This window comes from Heterocephalus glaber, unplaced genomic scaffold (genome assembly GCF_053883595.1).
Source record: "Heterocephalus glaber isolate CG9 unplaced genomic scaffold, H.glaber_assembly_v1.0 deba00001498, whole genome shotgun sequence".
Lineage (NCBI taxonomy): Eukaryota > Metazoa > Chordata > Mammalia > Rodentia > Bathyergidae > Heterocephalus > Heterocephalus glaber.
In genome coordinates this window covers 4,712,851-4,732,892 of record NW_028258321.1, presented here as the reverse complement: position 1 = coordinate 4,732,892, position 20,042 = coordinate 4,712,851, and the positions used below count along the sequence as shown (strand labels likewise).

At 37.2% G+C, this 20,042-nt stretch overlaps 1 protein-coding gene across 3 annotated transcripts in view; it reads left to right on the top strand.

The window, feature by feature from the left end:
- The window catches only part of Slk (STE20 like kinase), a 65,625-nt gene that overhangs the window by 15,432 nt on the left and 30,151 nt on the right, over positions 1-20,042 (top strand). For 2 of the 3 annotated variants that reach the window (XM_004866496.4, XM_004866495.4), the window contains exons 2-3: positions 17,709-17,873; positions 19,862-19,910. In XM_004866496.4, coding sequence (XP_004866553.1) covers positions 17,709-17,873; positions 19,862-19,910 — 214 coding nt within the window. Of the gene's footprint in view, positions 1-11,915; positions 12,051-17,708; positions 17,874-19,861; positions 19,911-20,042 lie in introns of all 3 variants that reach the window. The other variant, XM_021245659.2, reaches the window with a different exon arrangement.

The following is a 20,042-nucleotide window of genomic DNA, read 5'->3' as shown; positions in this document are numbered from 1 at the left end:
GAAGACACATAAACAAGCCTCAAAAACAGACTTCCAGATCACCTACAGCAACCCCAAAGGGAAACGAGATGGAACATTTGGAACAATCTGATACTCAACCACCTGGACTGCCTGAACTGGCAGCAAAAGAGGATCTGGAAAAAATGAAATCAGAAATAATTTCCCACATAACAGCAGAGATTGTGCCCATAGTACAAGACATGATTAATAAATCTAGAGAGGACACAGATAAAAAAAATAGAGGACAGAATTTCAGATATAGAAGAAAAGATTTCAGTTAGTGACCAGGAAAAGAAAAATTTTTTTTAAATTGTAGGGGACCATGAGAAATCAATTCAGCAGCTGCTAGACGATGTGAAGAAGAATAACATCAGAGTGATTGGAGTCAATGAAGGAACAGGAGAGAGTGCAGATGACATAAAAAAAGCTGTTCACAGAAGTGATGGAAGAAAACTTCCCAAGCAGGGGAAAAAAAAACTTGACATACAGATAAGTGAGGCATATAGAACTCCAGCTAGCCTTGGTCAAAAAAATCTACACATAGGCATATAATAGTTAGGATTCCAGAAACCCAACAGAAGAACAAAATTCTACAAGCAGTGAGAGAAAAGAAACAAATCACATACAAAGGAAAGCCCGTCAGAATCACAGCAGACTTCTCAATGCAAACCCTCAAGGCAAGAAGAGCTTGGAGTGACCTATTTCAAGCCCTAAAGGAAAACAGCCTCCAACCCAGATTGATGTACCCTGCAAAACTATCTTTCAAAATCGATGGAGAAATAAGATACTTTCATGATACAGAGTACCTTAGGAACTTCATGAATACCAAACCAGCACTCCAAAAAATTTTAGACAATACCCTAGGAAAAGACAGTGAGGATCACAACCCCAGGAAGCCCAGCAGAATGAATCCACTGGCCATGACAAATTAAACACAAAGGGGAAGAATCCAACAAAAAGAAAAAGTCATGACAAGGCTTTTAAAACTTTGAACTTCATCTTCCTAATGAGTGTATAATTCAATCTTGTTATTGTATTGATTAGTATTTTTCTGATTCTAGTGTTGCACACCTTTCCTTGTGCTGTACTGGCTATTTATCATCTTCTTGTATCTACTTTTTAATTGGGTTGTCTATTAATGAGCTGTGAGAGTTCTTCATATATTCTGGTCATAGGTTATATGCATTGTAAATATGGTCTGTTTAAGGACTACTTTTCATTTTAACGATGTCATTTAAAGTTCTGAATTTTGATGGAATCTCATTTATCAATTTTTTTCTTTTATACATCATGTTTTTTGTATCCTAGGAAGTTCTTGCCTACCCTAAATTCATAAACATTTTCCCTTATAATTTCTTAAAGTTTTATAGTTTTTGTCTTTCATATTTAGGTTCATAGATCCTTTCAAGTTATTTTTATGTATGGAAATAAAGGGTTGAGGTTAATTTTTTATATATGGATACCAGGTGTTCTAGTGCCGTTTGCTGAAAACACTGTCTTTTCCTCTGCTCTTGAATTGAGTTAATGTTCTATAAAATGTTAAATAATCTTTCAAAACTCAGTGGACCATATATATGTGTTGTTCTATTTCTAGATTCTCTGTTTTATTCCAGTGATCTATGTGTCTTTCCTTACACCAACACTGCCTTGATTATTGTAGCTTTAGAGAAAGTCTTAAAATTAGGTACTAACCATCTTCCAACACTGTTTTTTTTTTTTCTTTTTCTTTTTACTTTTCTAGGTCCTTTGTACTCCTACATAACTTTTAAATTTCAATATCCAATTCTTCATTCATAGTAAGTATACATAGACCTGAATTTTTATATATACCTTGTGTTTTCTAATCTTGCTAAATTCGAATACAAGTTCTAGGGGCTCCTAGAGATTTCTTAGTATTTTCTCTGTAGATGATCATTTCATCTACATATAAAGATTTTGCTTCTACCTTGCCAAACCTATCCTAATTGTGTCAGTTTATTGCCAGACTATTTTGGTTTAGGCCTATGTTTCAAAGTTGAATGGACAGATGAAGAGTAGGCATATCTGCCCTTGTTCCCCACCTTAGGGAGAAAGCATTGTATCTTCTCCATTCATATAAGGCATTTTTGCTGGAAGTATAGAGTACATGTCTTTGATCTGTTGAGAAGGTTCTGTTCTACTTCTAGTCTCCTGATAGCTTTTACCATGAACAGCTGTAGAATTTAGTCCAATACTTTTTCTCCAACTAGTGACAGGATCATATGGCTTTTTCCTTTCCTCTGTTAAAATGATGACTTTTGGGGTGGATCTTCCAATGCTGAGCCTACACTGCCGTCCCTATAACAAAACCACTTTCTACATACTGCCAGATCTGACTTCTAATAGTTTGTTTTGTTAAACAAATTTCTATCTATGTTCATACTTTTTTCTTCTATGATCTTTATCCAGTTTTAGGATTAGCACAATGTTGATTTCCTAAAATGAGGGGAGAAGTGTTCCTTCTTTTTTCTGCTTTAGTTGTTTGATATAATTTATCAGTTAAATTGTTTATGAGCCTGCTGTTGTCATATAGGTAGGTTTTCAAGCTAGGAATATACTCTCTTTAATAGGTGTTATTCAAATTTTATATTTCCTCCAGAGTTAGTTTCATTAATTTGTCTTCCAAGTTACTTCTTATAAGTTGTCAAATTTATTTCAAAAACGATTTTTGTAATATGCTTTCTATATCCTTTTAAATTCTGTAAAATCTGTGGTAATGTCTCCTAGATCTTGATATTGTAATTTTAAAAATGTATAATTGATATTGTGTAATAGGAAGAAAAGGTCTAAAGGAGCAGGGGAAGTGGGAGGGGTAGAGGAAAGGAAAGAAGGGAAAAGAAAAAATATGAGAAAAGGAAAAAAATGGAAATAAAGTCTTTGCAAATAGGGAAGGGTGGAGAGGGTGAAGGGAGGGCAGGGGAAGGGGAAAAAAATAAGAATCAAGATACATCATGTAAAGGTACAAGATCCCAATGATGAATGTAACTGTATTTTATACCTAAAATGTACCAATAAACTTAATGGAAAAAAAAGTGTTTTAAGCGCACCAATTAAACATTAAATTGAAACAAATACATTTATTAATTAGCTAAAATTTGTAATGCTTTTTCTTGTAAAATCTCTTGATGTGTGGTAGAGCACAGTTGTAGTTTCTCTAGCTTTGTTTTGGGATAACATAGTGCTTGCCTTGGCTTTTAAAGTCAGGAATGTTTTTTTCTCACTAGTTTGTATTATGCTCTTCAGAGCTTTTCTACCTTTTTTTAATCCATCACTTTTTTTTTCTTCAGTTTTTTTAATCTGAGTGTAAGCCCTGCTCAACCCTCTTTAACCTTTTTTAGCTTTTGCTTAATATCAGGGGCTGAGAGGTGAAGTGAGTGTTAATGATGATAAGCCTGGGAGGTAGGATCAATTTTGGTATATTTTTGAAGGGCACTGGCCAATCTAGAAAGAAACTGTGCTGGATTTTTTGGGGGTCCCTGAGTTATCTCTGATCTTATCAAAATTAACTGTCTTTTGAGAAATCCTCTTTAAGCCTTCTCCGAGACAAACAATCATATAGTCCCGGAGATCTCTGTCTGGGTCACCATCCTGGTAAGTCCAGTCAGGTTGGGTATCTGGTACTGCCTGTGTGCCTACTAGCTTGGTTGGGTCTGTGGCATGGAAATCATCCGGTGTTGCCTGGGCTGCCCTCCAGACCCTCTGGCATTCCTCTGGGGAGAGAGTGGTTGAGATAATCGTGTAAATATGCCACCAGGTCATGTCGTAGGACTGAGGAAGGTAGCGAAATTCTTTGATATAGACATCAGGATCAGAGAAGAAGGAGCCTAAGCATTTTTTAATTTGAGAAAGATCAGAGAAAGAAAAGGGGGACATGTACTCTAACAATGCCCTTGGTCCTGGCAACCTCTTGGAGAGGCATCTGTGTGGCTGGGGCCAATGTTGGAAGGGTGGGGTAGCGAGAATGGGTGTGGGATGGGAAATGCAAGATGGCAGAGATGAGGGGAGGAGGCAAGGGAGGGTCACAAGATGTTGGAGGTGAAGAAGCGTGCGAAGAGATGGAAGAAGAGCTTACAGGGTTATAAGGTGGGGGGAGGTGTGAGCGGTGAGTGATCGGCTGGATCGAATGGGTCGGAGTCAGGAAGGGTGGAATTGGAAGAGGTGGGCGATGGAATTTGGGCTAGAAGTACCTGAGAAGGTGAACAGGTTTGACGGAGGGTCGAGAGCGTGGATAGAAGAAGGCTTGTAGGTAGGGGATTTTTGACCGTTTGCCATTGCATTGACAGAAATTGTGTAAATCACGCAGTATGTTAAAATTGAAAGTGCCATTTTCGTGCCATTGAGACACATTGTCTAATTTGTACTGAGGCCAAATCTGATTGCGATAGAAAACAAGTCTTTTTGGCTTAAAGTCTGGTCCCAACAATCCAAGGGGCCTGAGTTGTGCCAGGAGGCAGCCTAGAGGCATGGGGGGGGTGGATTGTGGGGCTCCCATGTTAGAATGGGTGAGGAGGAGGCAGCTCCCTGGGAGGACAGAGGAGAGGAGCGTCCTTGTCTCCTTTGGCAATCTCTGAGTGAGTCTCTGGAGGGAGAGAATGAGAGGAGCCGGGCCATGGGGCATCCCCAGGGGCATGGTTCTGGGCCCAGTGGCCAAGGTGTCTCTCTGACCAAGCGCTTGGATTTCTGAGAAGTCTCCAGAGGGAGAGAATGAGAGCGAGACCAAGGACCCAAAGACAGGAAGGCTGAACTGTCTGCTCACCCAGAGACTGGTGACTGGTGTGGGTGGGTAGCGTCAGCAGTGGCAAAGGCAGAAAGCCCCAAGAAGGTCCTGGCTCCACAGATGTGGTTTGGAGAAGGCAGCCGAAAGGCCAATTGACCCCAGCCTGTGGGGGATTGTCACTTAATTGATTGCCTACCTCCCGGGTTTTGGCACCAGATATGTCAGATAAAAGAGCCGACAACCAAGACCAGACCAGGCCACAATAAGCCTTTATTGTAAGGACGATCTGCTGGGCTGTCTCTGAACAAAGGAGAGACAAAAGCCATTCCCTGTATCTTTATTGTAGTAAAACATATGTAACATTTACTTTTTTTCTTTTTTTGCAGTGTTGGAGATTGAACCAGAACATTTATGACCTTAACTATTTTTAAATGTACAGTTTAGTGGTATTACATACAGGCAAAATGTTGTGCAACCATTACCACTATCCATCTGTAACTCTTTATCTTGAAAACTGAAACTCTTTATCTGTTAAACAATAATTCCCTATTCTTCCCTCCCCTTGGCCTCAGGCAACCACCATTCTACTTTTTGACTCTGTCATTTTGAGTACTCTACCTCATGTAAGGAGAACCATTTAGTATTTCTTATTTTGTGACTGGCTTGCTTCACTTAGCATAATATCCTTAAAGTTCATCCATGTTGTTGCATATGTCAGAATTTCTTTCCTTTTTAAGGCTGAATAATATTCTATCTTATATATGAACCAAGTTTTGCTTATCTTTTCATTTGTTGATGACACTTGGATTGTTTCCTCATTTTAGCTATTGTGAATAACACTGCTGTGAACATGTGTGAACATGTGTACATATAGTTCTCTGAGACTCTGCTTCCAATTCTTTAGGGTATACAATAAGAAATGAAATTATTTGATTAAATATTAATCTATTTTTAATTTTTTGAGAAACTGCCCTACTGTTTTACATTCCTTACAACTGCACAGGGGTTCCAGTTTCTTCAGTCTTGTCAACACTTGTTACTCCTTTTTCTTTTCTTTTCTTTTCCTTTTTTTTTTTTTGGTATTGGAAATTGAACTCGGGACCTGGCACTTACGAGGCAGGCGCCGGAACTACTGAGCTAAATCCCCAGCTCTCTTTTTCTTTTTTGATAGTTGCCACCTTAATTAATGTGAGATGGTATCTTATTGTATTTTTGGCTCATGCTTTCCCAATGATTAGTGATGATTAGCATCTTTGCACATGCTTTATCTCCTTTAGAGAAATACCTGCTCAAGTCTGCTGCCCATTTTGAATTGGGTTGTTTGGGCTTGTTATTACTGAGTTTGAGTAGTTCTCTCTGCAGTATATTCTAACTAATCATCCTTATTAGATTTATTGATTTACAAATATTTTCTCATGCTGTAGGTTACTTTTTTATACTATTGTATTGTCTTGATGAATAAAGTTTTAAAATATTCACAAAGTCTACTTTGTCTCTTTTTTCTTTTGTTGAACATTGATGTAACATCCAAGAAATTGTTTCCAAATCTGACGATTTTTTTTCCCCATATGCCCTAGAGTTTCATAGTTTCAGGTCTTCTGTTTAGATCTATTTTGGATTAGGTTTTATATGTGAGATTAGATAAGAGCTCATCTGACTTCATTCTTTTGCGAGAGGTGTATGTTTTCCCATCGTGACTTGTTGAGAAGACCAGTTTTCCCCACTGAATGGTCCTGACACCTTTGTCAGAAATCCTATAGCCCTGTATGCCTGGGTTTCCTTCTGGGCTCTCTGTTCCAGTCCAAGGACCTAGATGTCTCTATGCCAGCACTATACTATTTCTATTACTGTAACTTTGTGGTATGTTTTGAAATTAGAATGTGTGAGTCCTTATTCTTTTTCAAGATTGTTTGTCTATTTTTGATCCCTTGAAATTCCATGAGTCATAGAATGGCGTTTTCTGTTTCTGCAAAACTGTCATTAGGATTTTGATAGGGTTTTCATGGAATCTGTAGATTTCTTTGGAGAGTATTGACATTTTAACAATGTTATGTCTCTAACACATGAACATGAGATATGTTTGTTTATTTAAATGTCAGCAATGCTTTGTAGTTTTCGTTATACAACTTTATTACCTCCTTGATTAATTCAGAAGTGTTTATCTTTTTTTTTGATGCTTTTGTGAATGGGATTAAATTCTCAACATTTAATCTTTATTTTTCTTGAATTAATTTCCAGAAGTAGTATATCTTTTGTTTGTTTTTAAATATATTTTTAAAAATTCTGTCTTTTTGTGTTTTCAGGTCTCCATCTTTTTGAACTATGCATTCTTTGTAAATTTTCTAGTTTATAATTCAGTTCTGTTTCTCTTGGTATACTCATGTGGCTCAGAGTCAGCAAGTCCTTAAAATAAGTGGGAAAACTGATCTGAGAATTGGTAAAATATTTCGGAAACTGCATATTTAGCCAGAGTTAAATTACTGCTGACATCATTTTGTTACTGATTTATCTTGACTAGCAGCTTAAGTTTTGAGGAAACAACTGGAACATTATAAATAAAAATGATGTTTTGGAACTTAAAGAGAACATAGAGTATGTATATTTCTGTTTTTTGCAAAATTCAGGAAATGACATGAGAATTCTTTTTAGAAGATTTCTGTAAAGTTTGGCAGAAATTATGGAAGGAGTATATACAGATGATCCTCATTTTCACAAATTCTGTATTTGCAAATTTCCTAATCTCCATACTTGGCAGTGCCAATATTCTTGTGTCTGTGTAGAATGTGAAAAGTAAGAGACCCCTATGTAAGTCTATTTTGTGCTTTTATAGCAGAATCATACAGACTGGGTGGTTAATAATTTATAAAGAATAGCAGCTTATTTTCTCACAGTTTTGGAGCCTGAGAAGTTAAGATGAAGGGGCTGGCAAGCGCCTACTTGCTGGTTGTCCCATGGCTGAAAGTTCCTACAAAGGTGTGTGACAGGTACCAGGAAAGGGGAGTACTGTTGGCCTAATTATCTGTTAAAGGTTCCAGCTGTTAATATTGTGACACTGGCATTTAAATTTGAACTTGCAATTCGGAAGGGGTATTGAAAGCATAGCATCCCCCAAGTAGCATGTTCCCAGCTAAAGTTGAGCAAGTTAATTAACTGTCTCGCCTTTTTATTGCAACTCTCATACAGGGATAACCAGAAACTGGAGACAGCAGAAGAGAGTATGTATAGTGTAGCGCAAGAACATCTGCCTCTGGGACCAGATGGACAAGGTTTGAATCCCAACCTTGGCATCTGTTATTGGGATGGCCTTAGCCAAGTCATGATCACACCCAAACTTCTACTCTTTTGTAAAATACAGTAGAATCTACTGGGATGGATTGATGTTAGGGTTTAAGATTGTAATCCATGTGAAGGGTGTGTGTATACCCCACTCCAACCCCCTTGTATTAATGCACGTATTTATGTAAATGATTTAGTACTGGCTAATTCTGGGTTTGTAGCAACATAACTGCCACAAATAGCAGTATGTCTTTGCTAACTGATGATGAATAATTTTATTATTTTATATTGATACCTGTTCCTACCAAAATCTTACGAAAACTGTGGAAAAGACCACTAGAAGTAGCATACAATTTAAAACAGGTAAAACTGTATCAGCAGTCTTAAAATATATGCTTCCTTCAGTGCTTGTCACTTAACAGTTCTTTGGGACTTTATTTTCCAAATGCTCAGTACTGATCTGTACCTTAGTTCTCTCATTTGCACTCCTCATGGGTTTGAGAAGGATGATGTTAATTATTGTCTCCCAGCTCCAAACACACCCTTCTTGCCTCTGGGTCATGTTGCTGTTCTAAGACTGCAGATCATTTCTGCCTTCCCCACCACCTGCTTCCAGTTTCACAGAAGGGGACAATAGAGAGGGGCTGCAACGAGGAGAAGACGCGACTTTATTCTTGAAATAATTTGAGAATTTTTTACCCCCTTTTTTGAAAAATATTAAAAATTTCAGCTTACATATCTTGAAAAGCATTAAAATAATCACTGGACTTTATTGACACTGAAATGTTTAAATACTACCTCATTTTGGTCTAGCTTTCTTGCTTCCATACGACTTCTTCCCTTTGTGCTCCCATTTCTCCCGTGTCCTCATGTTTCTTGTTACCCTGTTTTTCCTCCCAATGCTAATAACCGTATATTACCCCTTTTATTTATTTGCCTATTGATTGTTCACTTCCCACAATTACAAGTGCTATGAGGACAGAGACATTTTGTCATTATCTGGGAATGGTGCCTGACATATAGAAAGCACTTAGTATTTGTTGGAAGAATTAATTGATTTTAGCAGATCAACTCCGGACCATGCTTTCATGGATTTTTATATTGCATTTCTCCCCTAGAATTGATTTCACTGGGATGTTGTGTTGTCTTTTTGTTTTCCTCAGCTCTGAGCAATGCCTTGCATGTAACAGATGTTAATTAACTGTCATTTTTTGTTTGTTTGGTTTTTATATTTTATTATGATTGAATGTCCTTATACTGGATAGTTAGGGTCTTACATCTTGTCTTGGTAGGGGAAAGAATATCTTTTAGTTCTTAATCTTGAGATCATATCATCCAAATTAATAGAATCAATCCCAATTGTCTTAGTTACTTTTTCCTGTTTTTGAGACAAAAATACACATCATGCAAAGTTAAAGGTGGAAAGGTTTATTTGGCTTACAGTTTATAGAGGTTTCAGTTCATAGTTGGCTGGCTCCAGAGCAGGGTGGCATGGCAGAGGGGCATCCCAGAGGAAAAGCAGTTCATGACAGGCAGAAGATAACAAATGCAAGCAAGCAACCAGTGACAAGCCTCCTTCTGTCCCTTAGATCTTACTCAAGCTACCGCCCTTAATCCTAGCATTGCATCCTTAATCCCAGCATCACACACCCTAGATCCACCCACCTCCAAAAGGCACGAGGCTTTGGGAACATCTAGATATAAGCCATAACATTCTGCACCTGGCCCCCCAAAGGCTCACACATACTTCTTTACGCAAAACGCATTCAGTCCGTCTCCGAGAGCTGCCAAAGTCCTATCAGTTTCAGTATTGCTGAAAAGTCCAAGTCCAGAGTCTCCTCTGAGATTTAAGGCAAACTCTTAGCTGTGACCCCCCATGCAAATGAAAAGGAAGTTAAATACTTCCAACATACAGTGGCACAAGATAGACATTTCCATTCCAAAAGGTACAAATAGGGGAGTATAAAGGAATGGGACCAAAGCAACTCTAAAATCCAGTTGGTTGGCTCCGTCCCTATGACACTGCGGATGGTAGTAGCTCCCATGGCTTCTCTCTTGGGCTGGCTCTGCGCCTTCCTTGTAGTTTTCCTCAGATGATTCACTTTCCTGGCTTCTCCAAACGTCTAGGGTGTCCGTTGCACCTTCAGCCTTACACAGCTTCACACACTGCCCTCTCAGGGCACACTGCCTGGCCTCCCTTCTGTTTCTTCTTCTGAAATCTGGGTGGAAGCCTCCCTGACCCCACAACTCTTGCACCTAGAACTAGCACCACATGGATGATGCCAAAGTCTGCCTCCAGATGGAGCATAGCTAGTGTTGGTGCTCTTTTTGCTGTAGGGGTTGAGTGCCTATGAACCAAATCCCAAGTAGCAAATTCCCTAAGCAACTGCCATTCTGGAATATGGTGCTCTCGGCTCTCTTCTCAAAACAGTCTTTCACTTTTGGCTTTTTTTTTTGGTACCAGGGATCGAACTCAGGTCCTTGGGCTTGCAAGGCAGGTGGCGGAACCACTGAGCTAAATCTCCAGCCCACACTTTTGCCTTTTTGAGCCTGCAAAGAGTGGAGTACTGCTAGTTCTTGTGATGTCCTCAGGCCATCCTTTCTTTTGTTCTTTTCTGATGCTTGGCTTTTTCTTGCAGGTCTTTTTGGTGACCAGTTTCTCCTCTGTTCCCTCTTTGCAGGCTGCAACTTTACTGGAGCTTCCTTTCTGGCCAAACTCAAAACATTTTAAATCATTCTGCTGGACTCTTTGCTCTTTATTTTCAATGTAAATCTGGTTAAAAGCCCCCAGTAGTAGGCCATACCATGGACTAAGCATTATACTGCTTTGAAATTTCTTCTGCCAGATTCATTAGTTGGCTACCCTTAATTTCAGTCTCAGGCAAAGTCTCTGGACATGAGCAAAATGCAGAAAAACTTTGTGCTAAGGGATAACACACATCATCTGGAGTTCCAACAGCCAGTGCAGTCCTTCCCAGCTGAAATCTCCTGAGCCTAGTCTTTACCAGCAGCATTTCTATCAGCATTCTGGTTTTCTGAGCTCTGACCAGAATCTCCCATCAAGTGTAGCTGCAGGCATTCCAGGCCTGCCTTTTCACCCAGCATCTCTGAACCTTTTCTAACTCTTCCCACAAGCCAATTCCAAAGGCTCTTGAACCACGTGGTCAGGTATAAAATCACAGCAACAACTTCACCTCTCTGCTACCAAGTTATGTCTTAGTTAACTTTTTCTCCTTGCTGAGACAAAATACCCAACACCCAAAGTTAAAGGAAGAAAGATTTATTTGGCTTACAGTTTGAGAGGTTTCAGTTCATAGTTGGCTGGCTCCAGGGCAGGGTACATGGCAGAGGGGCATCGCAGAGGAGAAGCAGTTTATGGCAGAAAGAAGACAGCAAAAGGAAACAAACGACCAGTGACATGACTCTTTCTGTCCCTTGTATCTTATCCAGGCTACCTACCTTTAGGATGGGTAGCATGCACACCCTTAATCTTTACATTGCATCCTTGATCCCAGCATCACACACTCTAGATTCAGCCACCTCTGAAAAGCCCCACTCTGACTGCATGAGGCTTTGAGAGGACATCTAGATACAAGCCATAACTCCTAATGGTTATTGAAATGATTGAATTTATCTCTCTCTTTTTAGTCTTTATTTTTTAAGATTCCTCTTTTATTTATCCTATGTGTTTTTTGCCTTCTTTTTTTGATTAACCACCTCTGAGGGACTGAAATCATACCTGTTTTCTTCACTGATGTATTAATTTCTGGCCAATAATTTTATTAAAATAGCCTTTTTCATTATAAAAATATAGTCTTAGAAAATGTAGAACTGTAAAAAGAAAATAAATAAGAGTAATATAGGAAAGTGTAATTTTTATCCTACCTTTCTTTTTTGGTACCAGGCATCGAACTGAGGACTTTGTGCTTGTGAGGCAGGCGGTGGCACCACTGAGCTAAATCCCCGGCCCTACCCTACCTTATTTAGAACATAAAGCCAACGGAAAATTTAGACCAGTTTTCTGCAGCCCCCTATTTAGGTAATGTGGCCAAGCATTATTGATTATTCATGAAAATAAAAACATAGTGACTTTAAATGTTTATGATTGATCTTTGAAAATCTTTTATGAACAAGAGTTATATTTTTAAATGAATATCTGGTATTTTTATTCTATTTTTGCTTTTACTAACATGTTTAGTTACTTCATCAAGTCATTATGTGGGGCTGAGAATGTAGCTCAGTGGTGAAGAGTATGCTCAGAATGCTCAAGCCCCTGGGTTCTATCCCCAGCACTGTATAAAAACAAAAACAAATTTAAAAAAAATTTAAAGTCTTTATGTGAAGAATTTTCATGCTTTTAGACATTAGATGATAAGACTTTTAATTAAAACACTTTGTATCCTGGTTATATTTCTTGAAGAATAGTATTGCTTATTAGTATTTATTTCAGTTTTGATGCTTCAGATATCTTTAAAAGTATATGCTGGTGAGCAGTCGAACTTTAAATCAATAATTTAAGAGAAAAGAGACACTATTCTTTCTGTGTTTGTGTGCTGGGAATTGAACCCAGGATTTCTGAAATGCAAAGCATGTACTCTCAAATGCTAAATATGTGCACTGAGCTACACCCCAGCTCCTAGAGGCACTATATTTTCTAATGTAATTTCTATTACATTAAATGATGCCATTGCTGGTTTAATCAGTATAACCAGTAGATTAATGAATTTGTTATATAATGAACTTTAGAGACTATCTAGTGTTAATCATTTCTTTCCCTAATCCTGTTTCATTCACAAGTTAAATATATTTGTAAAGTCTCTCAGGACATCTGTAGAAGCATGAAGAAGCAAGATGACTTGTAACTTCACTTCCAGTACCCTCAGCTTCTTGCCAGGCCTCATATTTATAGTGTTCCTTTCCAAGGACAGTTTCCTTTGTCTCTTCCTTCTCAAAGTGTTGCATTAACATGGTGGGAGAAGAGCTGATCTCTCATGGCTAATTTCCTCTGCCTTATGAGAGGGTGAGTTCTAATAATTGGCTAATTACAGTACTTTTCTGAGGAGACAAATTTTTATGCCATATTTCACCAGTTGTGACAGTTTTTTTTTGACATCTTAGAAATTGGGAAAATGGGAAATGTATTTGGTCAGTGTTATCCTATAATTGTTGGCTAGGTAGTGGTCACGAAGTAGCTGTCATTCCTGTGCAACATGAACGTACATGTATCCCTGGTGTCATACAGTTGTGACTCCTTGACATTTCAGTCAGTAAGAGCTGTTTAAGGACTTTTTGAAGAAAGAACATGAGTTCTGGTTGTTTTTGAAAAATCTTTTTAACACCCGGGGTAAGATTAAGAAAGTATCTTTATAATAACTTGTAAAATGAGAGTCAGCAAATTCCAAGAAAATCTTGGGGACAGTAGTGGAGTGCTCTTTCAAGAACACATTCACCAGAACTTTTAGTGGGTGGAGGAGAGTATTGTGTGGGAAAACATAGACATTAGATAACTCTGAGTCAAAAATTGATTCAGGGATAGGAGACATAGCTCAGGGTGTGCTTGTCTATTATATATGAGGTCTTGAGTTCAATCCCCAGTACTGAAAAAAGTGATTTAGAAGAGTAGAACTTAAATACAAAGATGTATTTAATTTTTCATGTATTCATAGAGATAGTAGCTATGCAGTAGTAATTTTTGTTTCTGTCCAGAAGAATCCTTTCAAAAGGGATAACAAAAATTCTAGATAATAAAGTATTGGCATAATGCAATTAGCAGGTGTTTTTGCCTAGTGGATTAGCAAATACATAATAGTGCATCTCAAAGGCATCCTAAATTCGATAAAACGTAGTGGATTAGAATATTATTTTAGTGTGGTATCATTGAGCAGTATAAAGTTATCTTTTTGTCCTATACATGTTCTCTGAACACTAAATTTTAGTATTAGACTTTATCTCTATTTTTTCCAAAGAAAGTAAAATTTAGCAATATTCTATTTAGGAATTTCTCATATGTAGCTGATACTTGTTTTATTTTTTTCATTGTCTCCAAGGTTAGATAATATATCTCTCAAATCTCCTACATAGTGGTTTTTTAAAGTACTTTATTACTTCTGTGAAAAGAATACATGTCCTTTAAAAATTAAAACAGTATGAGAAATGCAGAAAAATTGGAAATGCAGAAGCTCTACTGTTGTTGCTGATAATGTATCTCCAGATATTTCTTTCTTTTTGGGTACCGGGGATTGAACTCAGGACCTTGTGCTTGTGAGGCAGGCACTGGAACCACTGAGCTAAACTCCACATATTTCTTATGAAGCCATACATGTGTGAAAGTTGATGTGGGATTTTTGTGAAATTATATGCTTCATACTGTATTTTTTCCTTTGGTGATGTGTTGTGGCTACAGTTCTCTTTTAAATACTGATTAATTATTTAATTTTAATGACTGATTTTCTATCTTAGAACGGTACTACATGATTTAAGGAGGTTCTTGTTAATAGATGTTTAGGCAGATTCATTTTTTCTATTAACATTGTAAATAGTGCTTTCATGCATATTTCTGTGTATGCATATTTTTTATTTTGTGAAATTATAAGTTCTTAAAAGTAAGATTAGGCTTTTAAAATTTATTGAACTGTTAATTACCTTTTAAAAGTTTAACCTTTTCATGGGGGCAGTATGGGGGATTGAACTCGGGTCCTTGCGCTTGCGCAGCAGATGGCGAAACCACTGAGCTAAATACCTGGCCCCTTTTTTCTTTTTTTAAGGTCATAATGCAGTTTTGTTGAAGTTATGTATGTAATATAAAAATTTCTTATAAAAACAACCTAATTAGTACATATTTTAAAACAAAGGCCATGGCTTCTACTTCATACTTGAAATCTTTCATTTGCAATTAGTGAAGGTGAGAAGTTAGTCAACCAAAACCAGAAAAATTGAAAGTTTAATTACTAAGAGCAAGGAAAAATGCCAAAGCTGATGGAAATACAAGACTGGAAAAAGTGTAAGAGATGCAAAACTTTACCCTTTAGAAGCCCTTGGCTGGGCCTGAGAATCCACCTGACGTAAGGTTAGCAGGCGAAAAGCATACGAATTTTATGTTTTGTTTGTGTGTGTGTGCATGAGTGAGCACGTGCTTGTGTGGGTATGGAGGCATGAGAGCCCTCAAGAGGAACTGACGACCCAAAGAAATGACAAAATCTGGATTCCTTGGTATTAGGTTGAACAAAGAGAGGCAATTATGGAAAAGTAGATAAATTGTGTGGGAGACTAAAGGAAGATAAAAATTGTTTTAACAAAGTCTGTTTGTACAGAATTCTCTGGACTGTGACTTCCGTTAAAAAGTGTTTCTTTTCTTTGGTACAAAGAGGGCATCCTCCTGGAATTTTTTTTTCTTTTTCTTTTTAATGTCCTTTTGTCAGAAGAAAAAAAGATGAAAATGCCCTTCTTGCATATGTTTTTCAAGGACCTTTAGCTCAAAGTAACCCATCTGTTAAAGAGGCATATTTAGAGTACCCTTCAAAGGTAATTATTAAAAAAAAAAAAATCAACGTTTTTGGAAACAGATTTGGAGTTAAATCCTGATTCTATCTCCTACTAGCTACAAGTATGAAGGAAGCTTTTTTACCTGCCCAAGTTAATTTATATTCTCCTTTGAGGTACAGCTAATAAAATATCTTGGGATTCTTTTGTAGCTTAAACGATAATAGTAATAATTACACCATGTTTTGAATAACTGTATACCAGACATTGTATGAAATGTTTATATGTATTTTTTCACTTGGCAAATATATATTAATTCTCACAAACTAGTAAAGTGTAGGTAAATTTCACTGGTGAGGAAACTAAAACAAGGATTTTCTAAGCTGCCCCAAGCAGTGCAGCTAGTAAGTGGCAAAGCCAGAATTTGATAGGCTTATAAAGTCTGACCCACTAAAGCTAGTGATTCGAAACACTATTCTCTGTGTGAATAAACACTGTGCATAAAACGCTGTAGTTTATACTGTGTTTAAGTTGTCTTTTAAAAATAGCATGTCAAGAGGATGAGAAGACAAGCCACAGACTGCAGTGCTTGCTAAACACATATCAGAAAAGGGAATGTTATCCAAAATATACAAAGAACTCTTAAAATTCAACAGAAAATGAAGAGCCTGCTTTTGTTTTTTTTTTAAAGGGCAAAAGTTTTGAACAGATATCTTGTCAAAAAAGGTATAAAAGCGGCAAGTAAGCATATGAAAGGATGCTCCATGGGAATTGTTACCAATTCTGACCCCAAGCTGGGTTCATTGCCCCTGTCTGGAACTGTGGAGCCAGTGACAAGACCAAGTGCCAACTGGCAATGAAGGAGATTTTTATTCTTGGCCAGGAATAGAAGTAAGGGATAAAACTCAACTTTCAGCCTATTTTGGGTTGAGAAGCTATTGATACAGGGTAAAAGAAATTAGGAGGAAGGATAGGCCTATGAAGGGGGGAAATATTCAATGTCTTTTCTGTAAATGGGTGGAGATTTCCTGGGGATTTGGGATGCTGCTTGCCTCTGCTCCTTTCATGGTGCTTTGGGGTCATTGTTATGACAGTTATTAAGTGTCATGGTACTGGGGTTGGTGTTACTTAGCTTGCAGATGAGTTATGATGAAGTTAGAGGTTGTCTGGGAGTCCCTGGCAGGGCCTTAGATCCAGCCAGTTTGAGGTAGCCTGCCTGAAGAGGAGCCTCTGACCTACAGGCACCCTGTCCTCAACCAAGGCTAAGATAGGGCAGTAATTCAGCTAGGCCAAGTAGGCAGTCCAAGACTGGGACATGATAAGAGAACTGCAGATGTAAATAAGATGCCACCATACTTATTAGACTGGTGAAATCCACAGTAATAACAAATGCTGGTAAGGATTTGGAACAACAGCAGTTCTCATTTTGCTAGTAGGTATGCAAAATAGTTTGGTCACTTGTGGAAGACAGTTGGTAGTTTCTTACAAAATACACCATAGGATCCAGCAATTACACTCTTTGGTAGTTACCCAGATGAGTTGAAAAAAAAAACATGTCCACATAGAAACTTGCATGTGCATGTTTATAGCAACTTTATTCATAATTTGGAAACAATCAACATGTCCTTTGTTAGATGAATGGATAAACTGTAGGACATCTGATGGAATATTATTCAGCACTAAAAAGAAATAAGCTATCAACATATGAAAAGACCCAGAAGAACCTTGAATACATATTACAAAGTTAAAGAAGCCAAAAGGAAAAGAAAAGTCTACGTATTTTATGATTTTAACTATTTCACATTCTGGACAAGGCAAACAAAAACCAAGGAGGCAGTAAAAAGATGAGTGCTTGCTAGAAGTAGGGGGAGGGGAGTGGGGAGTATGCCAGACACAGGGCAGTAGAACGTCTGTATATGATAATGCCCTGTTACCTGCTTGTTGAAACCCCCAAGAATGTAGAGTACCAACTGTGAACCTGATTGTAAACTGTAGACTTGGAGTGTTAATGATGTGTTCATGTAGGTTCATCATTTATACCAAATATAACTGCCTGGTGTGGACTGTTGACAGTGGGGGAGGTTTTGCATGTGTGGGAGTGCAGTGTATGAGGGAACTCAGTACTCTTTGTTCAGTTTTTCTGTGAAGTTAAAACTGCTCTAACAATCATTTTATTAATCACTTATAATTATCAAAGTTCTGATACTTTGTTTTTTAGGCCCAAAACAAGGAGACCAATGTTTTAGCTGCTGCAAAGGTGATTGACACCAAATCTGAGGAAGAACTCGAAGATTATATGGTTGAGATTGATATATTAGCATCTTGTGATCACCCAAACATAGTCAAGCTTCTAGATGCTTTCTATTATGAGAACAACCTTTGGGTAAGTGTTTTCTGTTGGTCTGTGAAATAACCAAAAGGAGTTATTTGTCTTAAAGAGGTTGTAAAAGCTATTTTGTGTATTGCCTCTTCTGTTTACACAGTTGGTCTAATGAGACTTGTTTGCCTACAAAGGCATCACTAACAACAGTTACCCTCAGCTTCAAACATATTCATATTTAGTTTTCAGGTTATACCAGTTTCACTGTGGTTGTTAGACTTTGGGTCCAGGTGGAAAACTTGTTTAAGAATATTAAATAGTAAATTTCCAAAAATAGGAAATTCGATGTCCTTGTTTGTAATTTAAATTATAGTATTTCTTTAAAAAAATTGTAAGGGGGCCGAGGATCTAGCTCAGTGGTGCTGCCGCCTGCCTCGCAAGTGCAAGGTCCCGAGTTTGATCCCCGGTACCAAAAAAAACAAATTTTAAGGTTTGTTTTTCTAGAAATTGTTTATATTTTTTATCCTAAAGTTTTTGTAAATGATGTAATAAACTCTAAAATACTTAAATGTTAAATATTTATATTATATATTATCAGGTCCAATTTTAGTGCATGGTGGCTAAGTTGTATATGTAAATTTTGTTTGTTTTTAGGAAAATAGGCCCCAATAGATATAGAAATAAAATGTTAATATTCATGGTGACTAGCCAGTCATTTGTTTTACACCACCTTAGCTTAATCAAGAGAGCTTTTTGAAATGGAGTTTTAGTTTTTCTCCTTGAAGGAAGAAACAAAGTATTCTGAGAGAAGAATAAGCAGCCTAAAGAACATCTGACTGGAAATCAAGATGAATAAATATCTACCTCTCAAAATATTTTTTAAATAATATAATTAATTTGAAAACAATTTGTCATTGGCAAACATTTGTAAAAAATACTGTTATAGTGAGAAAAAGAGAGGAGAGTTACACAGTTTGTTAAAATATGTTATTTTAAAAAAATTTCTTAAAGTTATTAGTGTGGTGTCTTCTAAAATGTTGTGGTTAGTTGTTCAGGGCTCTAGCACAATATTTGCAAAGATTATATAAAAATGCACTCTTAGACAATTTAGTACATCTTCACTTGGGACTGTTGCAGAATAAAAATTTGGGTTACTGTTTAATAGAAGACACAGATATTAAAAGAATTACAATAAATATAAAATTATAACTGTGATAAAGGTTAAGGAAGGTACATAGTGTTATATCTTATCACAGGGCCAAAGAAGGCACCCATTAGCAAATGAAAGTGAGTTAGAATCTGAAACTATTTTTTTTAAACCAAAGTCTACATATTTTCAGGATTTACTTTTTATTTTGGTGGTACTGAGAGTTGAACCCAGGGCTTGCACATGATAGGCAGGCACCTTACCACTGAGCTATATTGCTAACCCTTATTATTTTATTTTTTGAGACAGGGTCTCCCTGAGTTACCTAGGCTGGGCTCAAATTCTGGGTCCTCTTGCCTCAGCCTCCCAAGTACTGGGGTTATAGCCATGTGCTGCCACACCCAGCAAAGTTTATTATTAGTGAGGTTAATATTTTCGATCACTTAACTCACAATAGCTACCTTAAAATGATAGTGATAAACTCTTGTCGGTCATGACGAAATAGATATTTATATAATACTGTACTGAATAAAAGTCCTGTACCTGGTAATTTTAGAGAAGGGCACTAAAAATGATCCGTAGTAAAAATGTACTTGTGTCCACAATGTGTCTTGTTACTTCTTAAATATTTTTCATTTAAAACTTGTAACTCTGGGCTGGGGATTTAGCTCAGTGGTTTTGCCACCCGCTGCGCAAGTGCAAGCTCCCGAGTTCGATTCCCGGTACCAAAACAAAACAAAAAAAACTTATAACTCTTTTGACAGAGAAATGCTTAATGTTTAGTATAATATTGTTTCTATAACCTAGAATATTTGACAGTCATTTCTTTATCTTTATTGCTAAATTGAAGAAAAATTCTGAAACAATATCGTTTTTAGACACATGCTTTTTTGTTTGCATGCAGATCCTCATTGAATTTTGTGCAGGTGGAGCAGTAGATGCTGTGATGCTTGGTAAATACTTTTCTATTCTTTATGTTTGTATCAAGCTTAAAAAGATTTCAACCATTTATTATATGTATAAAATTGTTCAATGAAGTTCAATAAATTAAGAAATCAATTTAGTTATATTTTTATATTCTTGCA